This window comes from Sesamum indicum, linkage group LG10 (genome assembly GCF_026168435.1).
Source record: "Sesamum indicum cultivar Baizhima isolate 11 linkage group LG10, ASM2616843v1, whole genome shotgun sequence".
In the NCBI taxonomy this organism is placed as follows: Eukaryota; Viridiplantae; Streptophyta; class Magnoliopsida; order Lamiales; family Pedaliaceae; genus Sesamum; species Sesamum indicum.
Window position 1 is genome coordinate 6,995,181 of NC_142666.1, and position 16,224 is coordinate 7,011,404.

The 16,224-nt window shown below is 40.4% G+C and overlaps 2 protein-coding genes across 2 annotated transcripts; both read left to right on the forward strand.

The window, feature by feature from the left end:
- Positions 1 to 5,339: 5,339 nt before the first annotated feature.
- LOC148786585 (uncharacterized) lies at positions 5,340 to 7,535 on the forward strand. The gene is made up of 3 exons (XM_088886181.1): positions 5,340 to 5,664; positions 5,757 to 7,388; positions 7,522 to 7,535. Exons 1-3 carry the CDS (start codon positions 5,340 to 5,342, stop codon positions 7,533 to 7,535), a joined length of 1,971 nt encoding a protein of 656 aa, XP_088742307.1.
- A 2,545-nt stretch (positions 7,536 to 10,080) lies between these two features.
- On the forward strand, positions 10,081 to 10,873 carry LOC105172271 (17.8 kDa class I heat shock protein-like). Its single transcript, XM_011093648.3, has one exon. The coding sequence runs from the start codon at positions 10,243 to 10,245 to the stop codon at positions 10,702 to 10,704; it is 462 nt and encodes a 153-aa protein (XP_011091950.1). The 5' UTR covers positions 10,081 to 10,242; the 3' UTR covers positions 10,705 to 10,873.
- Positions 10,874 to 16,224: the final 5,351 nt, after the last annotated feature.

Sequence of the window (16,224 nt, forward strand, 5' to 3'; positions counted from 1 at the left end):
TGATTGTTTCCTTCTTCTCTCACCAACACTGAGCTGACCGCATTCTCAGATACTCCCAAATACAAAAACAGCGTCTCCCCTTCCTTCGGATTTGCGAGCAAAAGGGGCTTTGTTAGATACTCTTTCAATTCTTGCAACGCCTTATCACATTCGCCACTCCATTCAAAGTTCTTGGTCCTTCGCAAAACCTTGAAGAAAGGGAGGCTCTTATCCGCAGATCGCGAGATGAATCTACTCAATGAAGCAATCTTTCCCGTCAGTTTCTGTACATCTTTGATCGTGGATGGGGGTTGTAAGTTTAGGATAGCCTGAATCTTCTCGGGATTTGCTTCAATTCCCCGTTCGCTAACCATATACCCCAAGAATTTTCCACCTCCTACTCCAAAAGTGCACTTATCCGGATTCAACTTCATTCCATATGACCTCATCATACTGAATGCTTGCGCGAGGTCCTCTAGATGCTCCTGCGACCTCCTGCTCTTGACTAGCATATCATCGACGTATACTTCCATTGTTTTTCCCAGGAGGTCGCCAAACATCCTGTTTACCAATCGTTGGTATGTTGCGCCCGCATTCTTCAGACCGAAAGGCATCATGTTGTAGCAATAGATCCCCTTATCAGTGATGAACGAGGTCTTATCTCTGTCTTCTTCAGCCATGCGAATCTGATGATACCCCTGATAGGCGTCCATCATCGGAAATATTTCGAACCCCACCGTTGAGTCTACCATGACGTCGATCCTTGGCAAGGGGTAAGGATCCTTCGGGCAAGCTTTATTCAGATTTGTGAAATCGACACACATGCGCCATTTCCCGGAGGATTTGGGGACAAGCACTACATTAGAAAGCCAATTAGTGTATTGGATCTCAGATACATACCCGGCTTTAAGTAGTTTGTCGACCTCCTCCTTGATGACCTCATTCTTATCACTACCAAACGACCTCTTCCTCTGCTGTATCGGTCGGGCCATTGGATCGACGTTCAGTCTGTGCACAATGACCTCAGGGTTGATCCCTGTAAAGTCTGACGGGCTCCAGGCGAACATGTCAACGTTTCTTCTCAAAAACTCAATCATGGCCATCTCCCCTTCCTTCATGTTCGCTCCTATCCTGGTAGTTTTTTCTGGCTCATCTGGTACGAGCTGTACTACCTTGTACTTATCACTGGGTTTTAAATGTTCTGCTTCATAAGGCCAAGGCTCAGCATCTTCCTTGATTCTCCTTTTCTTCTGTTTGGGCTCCCCCTTCAGCGATAGGTTATAACATTTACGAGCATCCCTCAGGTCGCTAGCGACTTCCCCTGTCCCATTCTCTGTTGGGAATTTCATTTTCATGTGATAAGTGGAGATGACGGCTCTGAACAAATTTAAGCCTGGTCTGCCTAAAATCACATTATACGCGAATGGGGTATCAACCACTAAAAACTTCACCATCAACGTCTTTCGCCTAGGCGCTTCACCCATTGATACTGGCAACTCGATCGTGCCTAGCGATGCTACCTCACTTCCTCCAAATCCCACCAAGGGGGTCTTCACTGGTTCGAAGCTGGCATTCTCTAACCCCATTTTATCAACCACACTTTTAAATATGATGTCTGCTGAGCTCCTACTGCCGATCAGCACTTTATGAACAATAAAATTCGCGATGTCTAGCTTGATGACCATCTGGTCGTTCATGTCTCCACTCTCTTTCGGTCTGTCTGAACTATCAAAGGAAATAGCTTCTTCCTCCTCAACTTTTAGGATGAACTCTCTTCCTCTGCTCGAGCTCATAGTTCTAGCGCACCTCTTTCTGGTCCTGCTCGAATCACCCTAGCTCGAGCCCCCTACAATAGTGTAGATCACTCCTTTGGTTGGTGCATTGTTTTCGCTGGGTGGGGCTTTATCCATTCTCGACATACTAGGATTTCGATCCCGACTTCTCGACCTACTCCTCCTTGCCTCCTTATTGACCTTGCAATTTGGGGGACCCTAACTCGGAAATATCCCTGTCTCACCAACCTCTCTATTTCGTCCTTGAGCTGGAAGCATTCTTCCATGTTGTGCCCCCTCTCACGATGGAATCTGCAATATTTGTTAGAAATTTTTTTAGAGGGGGTATACCTAGTGTGCCTTAGCCATTGCAGAACATCCGCATTTTCAACCATCATCAGTGCTTTCTCGCGCGACATGGCCAATGGAGTGTAGTTGTGGTACTTAGGATCTCTCGGCTTTTCTGGTTTTTGCTTGTTCCCGCCGCCTTCTCTACTATCATATGGTCGTCTAGACACCTGTTCGCGCTCTCTTCGCTCAGAGTCTTTCATTGCATTCATCTCCTCCTCATCTATGTATTTCTGAGCTAGAGCCATTAATTGTTCGACATCACCCGGCGGGTCGCTGCAAGAGCAGATGTAAAAGGACCTTTCCTCAACCCGTGAATCAGGATGCTTACGATCATATCAATCCTCAATTCTTGCACCTCCAAGGTCTCATTGTTGAACCTTCCCATGAAGTTCTTCAAAGGCTCATCCTCCCTCTGACGAATGTTGAACAGGTGGGTTGCTGACCTCTTCTATTTCCTCTTGCTCGCGAAATAGAAATTGAATTGCTGTATGAGTTGCTCGTATGATTCAATACTTCCTCGGGGCAAGTTTGTGAACCACTCTTGTGCCTTCCCTGTGAGCGTGGTCGCGAATAAATTAGCCATGATGGGACCCGGCTGTGACGCCCCAAAAATTATAATATCTAATTGGGGGATTAATTGGTAAATTTTTATGAAACTTAGTTAATTAGTAAATAAATTGTGCTCCATAATTGGAATATAATAACACTTGAATGAATTAAATTGGAGTTCGTTATAATATTTTGGGACAATTTCTATTAATTAAGAAAATTAGGAAGGACGTAAATGGTATTTTGAGAAAAGTCTAATTAAATAAATAAAATAATAATAATATCATATATATAACATATATTACTAAATAATATATGTATAAATGATTTATATATATTAGTAAATAATATATCTACTTATATATATATATATGTAAGGGAGAAAGAGACAAAACAAAAAAAAAAAAAAAGAGTAATGAATTGGGGGAGAGGTGGGCCTTACCCACCGCCCTAATCCCCCATAAATATACATACTTATATATATGTTTATATGTACAAAAGCATTAACACAACTGCAATTTCCTTTCTTTCTTCAGTTAACGCGCAGCGAGGTAAGAAATTTCATTTTAATTTATATTAATTTATATAATTATACTATTTAATTAGTCCGTTTATTAAATATTATTTATATTAAGCGATGTACTATTTAATCGGAATATTTTACGGATTTGGCTATTTAAAATAGTATCGAATTAAATATTAAATTGGATATAAAAATGATATCGTTGGTCGATTAGATTGTTAAATTTATTAGATTTGAGTATTGCTATAGATACTTTATATAATTCCATCGAAATTGTTAACTAAATACGCAATTTTACGTATTGTTATTTAATTAAATTATACAATAGCGAGAAATTGATAAGAAATCCGTTGGAATATTCCGAAAACTATACTTAAGAAATAATATATTGTTAAAGAGGAAGAATGAGGTTTTAATGATAATTTAATTTAAGGATGTTATTAAAAATGATAGTTATAAATGTATAAGGGGTTTAGTTAAATAAATTCCTATGAATCACTTGATAAATTATAAATATTTTTATTGAAGCCTATAGTGTCTAGTTATTGAGAAGAACTAGAATGAAAATTTATATTTCGATAGAAGTGGAATATTAAAGAATTATTGGAAATCCGTACGAATAAGATTTAAGATTATATTTAAAAGAAATTACAATATTCTCGATATATTAATTGTATGTGATATAACTCATTATAGGATACGGGGTGAGGTGAAAGGACCGACAATTAGCAATTGAATAAAAAGAAACGTTGTGAGGTTGAGGTAAGTAAATAATTAGTATTATCTATATATGTTCTTTTTATTTGTGGTATTACTATTATATGACTTTGTGGTTCATGCTGACATGGATTTATCTGAAAGTATATGAGTGCTGGATGATTTGATTTAATTGTGTACGTGGAATGAGAAAATACGTTGAATATCATGTTTGTTGTATGTTGTGTTGTGGGTGTCTGAAAATGAGAATGTAATGATATATTGTTTTACGTTACTAGTTGCTTACAAGAATGGTGATATGTGGAAATGAGGGAGTGGTGGAAATTGAATGTAATTGAGGCGTGAATACCCCTTGACGTGTTGAAAAGCCTATAAGGCGAAATGAAATGAAAAGAGCTTTGATGCGATATGAGAAAGAAATGAAATGAAAAGAGCTTTGATGCGATATGAAAAAAGAAAGATGTGATGTGAAAAGAGCTATGATGCGAAATAAAAGAGCTATGATGCGAATTGAAAGAGCTATGATGCGAAATGAGATTGATGAGCCGGCTGTCAAGGGGATTCACTTAAATTTATATGACGGTGAGATTGAGTTGACGGGAAAAACACGATATCACCTTCTGGTAAGCAAACTAGGGAAAAAGAAGTTTAATTGATTATTTTATTGTGAGATAGCTATGTGGTGTACTACAATTGATTATGTTGGAGTTAAATTGACTGTAATCCATGCATGTTGCCTACTTGTCATGTTTGGGCTGTGTTTGATGTACATATATAAATAGGGCTGATTATTTACTTACTGAGTGGCAGGCTCATCCCTCTGTTGACATTTTCTTTCAGGAGTAGACTTTGAGATATCTGACTGTTGAAAAATAGGTCTACGCACTATACTCAGTCAGGTCGGGCCAGTATGCTGTTTCTCCTTTTTGTCAGCTAGAGTACAAATCTTATTTTGTTTGTATAAAGAGAATGTGAGATTAACTGTGGTGGACTACTCGAGGTGTTTGATTTGTATATATGATGTTGTGGGTTGATTATGTTGTTATGACGTTGGGGTTACGTATTCATATAGATTAAATTATTATGTGCATTTATATTTATAAACACAGGGATTGCTATAAGTATGACGTTTAGGGTAGATATAGCCCTTGTAGCGAAGGGGGTGCTACATTAGGTGGTATCAGAGCAGGGATTAGATTTCCTTGGGATAGTAGATGAAATGTTATTTTATACTTAAGGTGTATATGTTAGGAATCTACTCACATGTGTGTAATTTATATAGGATGGAGGCGTCAAGAGAAAACGCTGCTGGCCCAGCTGAGTCAATAGAGTCTGTGCAGGGTCATGATTCAGGATCAGAACATCAGGGGTTAGAATCCCAAAATAGAAATGCTCCACAACCAGAAATAAACCCTTTTATGCAACAGTTTATGGAAATGATACAGAGGATGGCTCCATCGCCACAATCACAACTACATGATGCAGTTATTGACAAAAATTATGAAATAGTAAGGAGACAGGGGGGGAAGGTATTTGCCGGTACAACTGATCCTGCTGAAGCAGAGGAATGGCTGAGAAACACGGAAAGGGTGTTGGACAGGATCGAGTGTACATCTGAGCAAAAGTTGAGGTATGCAGTGTCCTTACTGGAGAAAGATGCCTTAGATTGGTGGGAAACAGTCCCAGGGAGCAGGAACCGACCAACCACTTTGACGTGGAATGACTTTTTGAAAGAATTTGCTAACAAATATACTCCACTAGTCTACAGAAACCGTAAAAAATTGAATTCCTGGAATTAAAGCAGAATGAGTTATCTGTTGCTGAATATGAACTTCAATTTGTGAGATTGTCAAAATATGCCCCAGAAGAAGTGAGTACCGATGATTTGAGAAGAGACAGATTTGAAAGGGGATTGAGACTTGAGATCCGCGAGAAGATAGCAATTAAACCTCCAAGTTATGGTACACTGCTGGAAGCGGCACTGAGGGCAGAAGAGACATCCATTGAAAGGAGCTCAACTGAAGCTAAACGAAAGAAATTGACAGGTAACCTGAATCCTACAGCGGGACAAAGTGGTGCAGTTTACTTTAGGGGTTCTGGTTCGCAAAGGGGTTGGTTTAGAGGCCGAGGAGTAGGTCAGACTAGCAGGTCTTCTTCAATATTTTCGAGTAGAGGAGGGCCTACTTCGGTTAGATCTGGAGCAAGACCAGGTCCAGCCAGATCGTTCAGTGGAAGATCTATTCCCTCTTGTGCTAACTACGGTAGGAGACACACTGGTGAATGTTGGGGAGTTCAACCAATTGTATGTTATCGTTGCCATCAACCAGGACACATTATCAGGGACTGTCCTACATGGAGGGATAATTCCAGAAGACCTCAGGCTTCAGAGTTTAGCAATGTGGGGGAAAACTCACAACGGGCAGGTACGAGCAGAGGACGAGGTAGAGGTGGTCGAGGTAGCGGGAATCTTTCCATGACGTCAATAGGACAAAGTAGTCAGCCTCAACCACAAGCCAGGGTGTATGCAATCACAAAAGAGCAAGCTCCTACGGCACCTGAGGTTATCACTGGTTCCTTCCCTATTTGCGATTTTAGTGCACATGTATTGATTGATCCAGGATCTACTTGTTCATTTATATCACGTGATTTTGCATCTCATGTACATGCTAAAATAGAACCATTTGAACATGATTTACATGTTTCTATGCCTGCTGGTGGGTTTGTATTAGTGAATACGGTGGTGAGATCTTGTCCAATAGTGGTGGAGGGTGTTACTTTATATGCAGATCTGGTTGTAATAGACCTTAGGGAGTTTGATGTCATTCTGGGGATGGACTGGTTAGCTAGTAATCATGCTTTGGTGGATTGTCAAACAAAAGAGGTGATGGTTGAAGTCAATGGGCAGATGAAGACGGTTATAGTGGGGGAAAGAAAAGTGATACCTAACTGCTTAATTTCTGCTGTGACCGCTTTTAATCTAATTAAAGAAGGGTGTGAGGCATACCTAGCTAGTGTGCACGATACCATGAAAGTTAGTTCGGGTGTATTAGACGTTCCAGTGGTGAAGGAATTTCCTGATGTTTTTCCTGATGAATTACCTGGACTACCACCTCATCGAGAAGTAGACTTTGAAATAGATACTATTCCTGGAGCGGCACCTATTTCAATTGCACCGTATAGAATGGCTCCGTCAGAATTGAAAGAGTTGAAGAAGCAGTTAGAAGAGCTATTGGATAAAGGGTTCATCCGACCTAGTATTTCACCGTGGGGAGCACCAGTACTGTTTGTAAAGAAGAAGGATGGGAGTATGAGATTATGTGTTGATTATAGACAGCTAAACCGAATCACAATCAAGAACAAGTATCCTCTGCCACGAATTGACGATCTGCTTGATCAGCTAAAGGGTGCCACTGTGTTCTCTAAAATTGATTTGAGGTCAGGATATTGGCAACTACGGATTGAGGAAGAGTCGATCCCAAAGAAGCTTTCAGGACCAGGTATGGCCACTACGAATTTATAGTTATGCCATTTGGATTGACGAATGCCCCTGCAGCTTTCATGGCTCTGATGAACAAGACGTTACAACCATTCCTATATCAATTTGTGATTGTGTTTATTGATGATATTTAGCTTTCATGGATTGACGAATGCCCCTGCACCTCCAAGGTCTCATCCTCCCTCTGACGAATGTTGAACAGGTGGGTCGCTGACCTCTTCTGTTTCCTCCTGCTCGCGAAATGGAAATTGAATTGTTGTATGAGTTGCTCGTATGATTCAATACTTCCTCGGGGCAAGTTTGTGAATCACTCTTGTGCCTTCCCTGTGAGCGTGGTCGCGAATAAATTTGCCATGATGGGACCCGGCTGTCCATACAAATTCATCACCATCTCGAACGCGGCAACATGTTCCTGCGGGTCCTTCATTCCATCGTACCTTTGTAAGTCGGGTACCCTAAACCCTGGTTCGACTGTTTGAATCAAGATATCGTTGCCAAAGGGAGAACTTTTGTTATGCGAGACTATCTCTCCTTGCTTCTTTAACTCATCGATCTGTTTGTTTAGCAGCTCGATCTGCCTTCCTACGCTGTCCACCTCTGCTCTCGATATAACGGGCTCCTGCTTCTTTGCCTGAATATGACTACTGGAACCTGCTTCCGATATTGCTGGTCTCTTACTCCATTGCTCCGGTTCGCTCTGCTCTCTTGATTCCCCACGAAGTTCGGCGGTCTGGAATAATTGTCTCTTAGCAGTTTCTTTGACCATAGGGGTGGCGGTCCTCGTTTCGTATTCTACGATTGCGTTCCGACTAGCTTTTTCTATCATTCTTTGCAAGTCATCTTTCATTATATATACCATAGGTCCTCCTTTCCTAGGTGTCTCTTCTTCCCCGACGTTTCTTCTCGACGAACCTTCCATGACAATAATTCTCAGATGTTCCCACAGACGGCGCCAACTGATCCGGCTCGAATTCAGCGATCCCGAGACACGAACTCGTCAAAGATGGCTAACTCCTCCGAGATCAGATTTTGGGTTCCCTGAGAATGAGACAAGAACAGTGAGCTCGTCGGGCACGTCCCCGACAATGACCCTCTGACGCTCAAGTTAGGTTGATCGAGAGAAAAGTGTGCGATCTCAAGGTTCGGTCACAATAAATGTAGAACAGTTACCTCAATTATGGCATTTTGGGTCTATTTATAGAGCACAGCTGGATACTGTTGACTAGGCCACGTGGCTTTATCCTACTGGCTCGCGTCCCGATCGGACGGCTGTGATTGTCCGGGTCTTCAAGGCTGTTGTTCGAACCGGATCGGGTCCTCTGCGACCCGCCCATTAGAAGAGGCGCGGATCCTCTAGCGAAAGGACCTTAATACCCTTAATGAAGGTTATTTCTGCCATTTCATAGTAGATTGTAGTGGATACCTATCAACTACAGAGATTGAGATATAAGCCACTCAAACATTTACCGGCGTCTGCCAAAAGAGATCAGCCAAAATGGAGATAGAGATGCCGTGATTATACTCACATCCATGCTCTAATTCACTTCACTATTGTTGTCCATCATAGGATGACACGAATTAGCAAACATCAAGACAGCAAATAATCTCAAAGAAATAGGAAAATGTAGAAAAGGAAAATCAATGGAGAATTTGATTAGCTGCCATTGTAGAGGCATAACTTTGGCCAATTTTTCATATCACAATTGTTGTACAGTGTTCTCTGTTAAATCTGGGGAAAGAGATGACTGATAACAAAATAACAAACCCAAGACCAATTAACCAACTATCTAATAAAAATGTAAAACTAATAAGACAAGAGAAATCGTGTTTCCATTCCACAAATGCGCATTTTCGTAAGGGAGCTCTGCTTCTCTGTTTTGTCCCTCTGTTTTGTCTGTGATCAACCAATGCCAGCCTTGGATGCAATGTTGGCATCTTCCATCCGAGAACTCCCAACACCCCCCCCCCCCACAAGTGGGACTTGGGGCGACCACAAACAAGCCCAACTTGCCTAGAAGACCAGAAAAGGAGAGCTTGGGAAGAGATTTAGTAAACAAGTCAGCAACTTGATCACGGCTCGAACAAGAACGGACAGAATAAAACCAATCTAATTGTAAATACCAATATGCAAATACTCATTTTATTCACTTAAATAATATTACATAATATCAATTAATTATTAGAATAGAATACACTCAAACCAATCTAATTGGCTTTTTAATCATCTATCCTAACATAATATTGCTTATATAGTGGTTGATTTCCTTACTATACCTGAACCTGCATTAAATTTTAACTAGTACTAAGTACTATGTATAATGACCTTTTATTATTTGTTTATCTGCTACCAGTGCACATTTGAATTCTATTTTTGCGTTTTTGGTTATCTATGAAAGTTACTGTTCTCTAAAAAGAAAACCAAAAAAAAGAAAAAAAGTTTTAAATCCAAAAAAATATCTTCAAATTAATAAATTATAATTTATCGATTTAATTGATACTTTTTTAAATTAATAAAATTACGTAGTTCAGATATTATTAATTTATAAACTATAATTATCCTTTCCTAAAATGCTACTGTCTCATATTCCGTCTCAAAAAATTAAAAAACAAAAATAAAATCCATAAAGAAGGATATAGAGGCTTCTGGAACGAACAATATTTCTCTGGAAGCTGGTGTAAAGTAGAAGTGCTGAAAGCGTGAATATCTTAGAACTTAACTGAAAGCGCGAGAATCGTCTGCGCACGACTATAAATAGTCCACATTCTGCAGGCAGGAAGCATCAGAGTGGTCTTACCTACAGAAAGCTATCAACCAAATTTTCAAAACCATCCATTTCTATTTTCAGTAAGCCAAAATGTCTCTGATTCCAAGCTTCTTTGGCAACCGCCGGAGCAACGTCTTCGATCCAATGTCGTTGGATATCTGGGATCCCTTTGAGGGCTTCCCCTTCTCCACCTCCTCCGCCCGAGAAACCACAGCCATCGCCAACCCCCGCATCGACTGGAAAGAGACGCCGGAAGCCCATGTATTCAAGGTGGATGTTCCTGGGTTGAAGAAAGAAGAAGTTAAGGTGGAGGTTGAGGATGGCACAATTCTGCAGATAAGCGGGGAGAGAAGCAAAGAGCACGAGGAGAAGAACGACAAATGGCACCGTGTGGAGAGGAGCAGCGGCAAGTTCCTCCGCCGCTTTAGGCTGCCGGAAAATGCCAAATTGGATCAGGTGAAGGCGGCAATGGAGAATGGGGTGCTGACAGTCTCGGTGCCCAAGGAGGAGGTGAAGAAGCCAGAGGTGAAGGCCATTGACATCTCTGGTTGACCAAATTATCATTTATCAGAGTCGTGTCCTATTTGCATGTAATGAGCTGAGGAAATGTGTATTTCAGTTTGAATGATATGTTGAGTTCGTAATAAGTGTTCTAAAAAGCCTATGCTTCAACCCGTTGTGTGCTATTAATTATATGGCTAATTACATTTTGTTATCTAAATTATAATTATTTTTACATTTTTTATATTTAAATTTTTGTGTATTGATTTATTATTTTAGTTTTACGAAATTTTGTAATTTGTCATTTATAATTATTTTTTTACCAAGTTTTTTGTCTAAAAACATTAATACATTATACATATGATATTTAAAGGTTATACAGTAAAACCTCTATAAATTAATAACCTTGGGACCATGAAATTTTATTAATTTAGAGAGATATTAATTTATCGATAAATTAATATTTTATTAATTAAAAGAGAGACCTTTTAAATTCAGCAAATTTAGTACATATGTATTGAAAATAAATGAATTCATATATGTTTCATTGATTATATTCATGCATCAATCAATTTTTTATAACTAATTAAATATATTCATGTATAATATCAATTTATTGTATACAATTAACTATTATATTCATAGACACATGTATCAATTCATTGAAATTACTTAAATATACATGTTTACAGTAATTCGTTGCACTTAAATAACTATTATAACCAATTAAATATATTCATGCATGATGAATGAAACATATATTACATAAATCTCTATAGGATAATAAAATAATTTATAACACCCAACCATGTCTCATCATCTAAAAGGCATAGCAAAATCATCCATGAATGATCAAATGCGTAAAGCATTATAGACTTCATATTTTAGTAAATTACCTTAATATTTATGAATTATTAATTTATAGTTTTAATGGGACCTAATATTTATAAAGAAATTTTCTAAAAAATTATTATTTTATTATCTTATCGAATTTGATGATTTTTTACAAAGGCCCAAGTCGGGACCGGAAGATTTTATTATTTTAGAGAGTTTATTAATTTATAGAGTATTAATTTATAGAGGCTTTACTGTATAATGTAATTTTTATCACATATGCACAACATGTGATGATTTTTCGGCAAAAAAATCAACAAAAAAAATGATAATCATATGATAAAGTACAAATTTTGCAAGATTAAAATAATAAGTTGACACATAAAAAGGATTTAAATGCTAAAATATAAAAATAGACATAATTCGGTAATTAACCCTCAATTATGTGCTTTGGAGAATTTAGGAAGAATGTTTAGTAGCAGCGGTGGACTGATGAATTATGCCAGAGAATAATTATGAATTACTAATTTGGCACATCTGGTAGTGTTGGATGCAATTAATTTAAATTTTAAATAATATATAGTTATTATTAATTTTAGAATATGTATATTAGTTAAGTAAATAAAAAGTAATAAAATCATAAAAATTATGGAAAGTCAATAAAAGAATAATGGAAAAAAAGAGGGAAAGAAAGAGAGAGTTAAAGGTTGAAAGAACGAAAAAAAAAATGTAAATAATTTCAAAAATAAATAAAACGACATACCAAAAACATTGTGTATATAAATAATATGACGAGACATTATGAATACATGATAAGAAAGCATAAAATTAAAAGATTATGTTGTAAAAAAATGTGTTGCTATAAGGGAAATTTTTGTTTTGATTTGGTTCGGTTAAACTTAAACCGATTACATAGCAAGTGCAATACACTTGTTATGTAATTGGTGTTCAGTTCAAAAGAATGATTAATCATAGAGTAAGTGTATCACTTTTTTTTAAATTTGATTCGACCGTATTAAATTTGGGCGAAATTTTTCTTTACTATTGATCCGGCTCGAATTCAGCGATCCCGAGACACGAACTCGTCAAAGATGGCTAACTCCTCCGAGATCAGATTTTCGGTTCCCTGAGAATAAGACAAGAACAGTGAGCTCGTCGGGCACGTCCCCTACAATGACCCTCCGACGCTCAAGTTTGGTTGATCGAGAGAAAAGTGTGCGATCTCAAAGTTTTGTCACAATAAATGCAGAACAGTTACCTCAATTACGGCATTTTGGGTCTATTTGTAGAGCACAGCTGAATACTGTTGACTGGGCCACGTGGCCTTATCCTACTGGCTCGCGTCCAGATCGGACGGCTGTAATTGTCCGGGTCTTCAAGGCTGTTGTTCGAACCGGGTCGGGTCCTCTGCGATCCGCCCGTTAGAAGAGGCGCGGATCCTCTAGCGAAAGGACCTTAATACCCTTAATGAAGGTTATTTCTGTCATTTCAAGTATATTGTAGTGGATACCTATCATTACTCCCTCACTTATTCAAAGTGCAATATATTGCTTTTGAAGAAGTCGAACAGTCGCATCCATCGATCCCGCATCCCTGGTTGACACGTGGCATCATCTTGTGGCCTGGTCTGCGGTGCGTTTCTCCAGAGGGATGAGTCTATAAATACCTCCCTCGTTCAAATGCTCTTCTCTACCCCACATATAAGCTTTTAGCGACCAGATCTTATAATTCCAAGTTCGCGTTCGACCTGCAGCTTCCAAAGCCATCCTGTTCTTAAGGTACGATGTCTTCTTGCTCTTCTTCGAATTTCGGTTCGAGTTCTGGCTCAGGGTCGTCTGCAACCTCTTCTGGGTCTGCACACGGTTCTTTCTCTACTTCCCCTAAGAGAAACAAAAAATTTCAAACGTCCAAAAACCCTTCTGATAAACAAGCTGGGCCTTCTACCCTTGAGAAATTCCAAGATAGGCTCGCTAGGAATCCATGGGAGGGGGTAGTCAGCATTGTTAGGACCCCCATTCGCAAGATCAGGGAAAAATATTTCATACCCCCCGAGTACGAGATTATCATTCCTAGGGCTTTCGATCGCATGCATCGTCCTCCTTCTGGTTTTTGTGCCTTTTCTATCAAGCATTTTGATGCCGGGCTGAGGTTCCCTAGCCGCAATTTTGAATAAATTGGAGACATGCCCTATGCAGATTTCTCCCAACTCCATAACTCATATTGCTCTTTTCATTGTAATAATGCAATATTTTGACATAGAACCCAGTTTTGACAACTTTTGGAGTTTATACTCTTTCACCACCTCCAAACGATCTGGTGATAGAGGTTTCTTTTACCTTTTTCCCAAGTCCGATTGTAGATATCTGAGCACTTTAAAGTCGAACGTAGGGGCCTGGTTAGATCGTTATATTTTTGTTCAACCTCCCAGGGGTATCTGGCTCTTTAAAACGGAATGGAGTGAGTATAAACCTGTTCCCAAGACAAGTGGAGGGGGGCTGGAGGGCGATCAAATAAACAGTTTAACAGTCTATAAGTACGACCCCAAGAAGCTTCTCTCTGAGAAGGTTTTGCGATTGTCTGGGCTATCTCCAGCGCCCCTCCACATTGAAGAGTCTTTAGGTGATCTACTTTTTCTTGTAACATATGCTCCTTGTTGTTCTTGTTCGAGTTCGCTCACCCCCCTCTATTTTGCAGATAGTTTAATCATGAGTTCTCGCAATGCCATGCGGCTGAAGGCGACCGTGAACAAATTGAGGAAGGGGAAGCAGATCGCTCCTCCTGCTGATCCCCCTTCGAGCTCGCCTGTTCCTTCCCCTTCGCGGGCCCCTGCGCCTGCGAGCCCCGCTGACCATCATCACATTCAGGTCGACAGCGAAGAAACTCCTTCTGCCCCTCTACACGGCTATAACTCCTCGGATTTGGAGTTGAACTTAGATGACCTGAGTGGCGATCAGGAGGCCGAGCCGGAGAGATGCTATCCCGACAGCGGGGACAGATCTAAAAAATGGAAACGGGCTTCGCACAAGCACGTGCACGGGGATGAGGCAAAGGAGAAAGAGCTAGTAGAACCCTCTGGCTCTTCGAAATCTAAGCCCCACCGTTCGAAATTGTTGAGCAGGAGGGTAATTAAGCCGCAGAGAAGACCAGCCAAGCCGAGGAACGAGAAAGGCTCTTGAGGTTAGCTCACCTCGCTTTGTGCTGGGAAGAGAGTAGGGAAGCCTTGAGAGGCGGTCAGTCCCAGGGAGATCGAGCGTCTCCAAGGTGGGACAACTCTTCCAGCTCGATGCTCTTTTCTGAAGCGGGGGGTGAATCCTTCGATCTCTATGACTCATTCACCTCACTTCGCGACCAAAGCTCCTTAGTAGCGAACAACCCCGTTAGAGTCGAGGAATATGGGGTCCATGCTCAACTGCAGGTATTCTCTTATTTGCTGATCGTTGCTCCAGCGTTTGGTTTCTAACTGGTTTCATTCGATATCGCAGGCATTAATCTTCTTTCGAAGCTTATCCATGAAATGCACCAACTATCGGAGAAGTTTCATATTATCCGATAGGAAGGTGTAGGATCTTCAGGCCCAGCTGGCAGAGCGGGATAGAATGGATCTGAAACACGCTGACGAAATGCAGATTCTGCTTGAGGAGATCCGAGGGCTGAAGAGCCAACTCGCAGAAGCGGAGAAGGCTAAAGAGGTCGCACTCGCCGATGGGAAGAAAGAAAGATTCGATGCTGGGAGGGAGGTCGGCCTGGTAGAAGGCCACAAGCGGGGGTTGGAGGAAGGCCAAGCTGGTCGCATCACTGTAGAAGAATATCATCAAATCTTGGCCAGCTCTCGAATGTCCACAGTTCGCGATTTCTTGAAGACGGACACTTTCGTGACCGCTGTAGAGATCAAATCTGCTGACTCTTTCGCCAAAGGTTACAAGACGTGTGAGGCCCAAATCGAAAAATGTGGCAGCTTTCAAGAGTCATTGGACCGCGGTCAGCTGGACATCACGCTTGATGGAGATCTCCAACCCTATCCTGCTGAGCCCGACCTTAAGGATGATGAGTTCGCTGCTTTGAGGGAAGAGCTGGAAGCTGAGGCTGATGCTTGATGTGATCTGGTCTTAAACTTTTTGTAATAGAATCTTGGCTTTGTTTGAACAATTCCTTCCATTGATGGTTTGCTTGGATTGTAATTTTTTGATATTGAAGGGTCCGAATTTTTGATATGGCTCTGTAAATGATGCCTCATCAATGAAAAAAACAAATCTTTTGGCAGCACGTACATTCGCCCCCTTCTATCTCAGTTTATTTGATCTCTCCTTTTTTAATTGTGGAATGCATCTTTTTCAGATCGCGCGAGTTGAACACGTCTTTTTCAGTTCGCGTGTAGTTGGGTGCCTCTTTTTCATTTGGCACGAAGAGTGCATCTTCTTCAGATCGCGCGAGTTGAACACGTCTTTTTCAGCTCGCGTGTAGTTGGGTGCCTCTTTTTCATTTGGCACGAAGAGTGCATCTTCTTCAGATTGCACGAGTTGAACGCGTCTTTTTCAGTTCGCGTGTAGTTGGGTGCCTCTTTTTCAGTTGGCACGAAGAGTGCATCTTTTTCAGATTGCACGAGTTGAGCGCATCTTTTTCAGTTCGCGCGTAGTTGGGTGCCTCTTTTTCAGTTGGCACGAAGAGTGCATCTTTTTCAGATCGCACGAGTTGAACGCATCTTTTACAGTTCGCGCGTAGTTGGGTACCTCTTTTTCA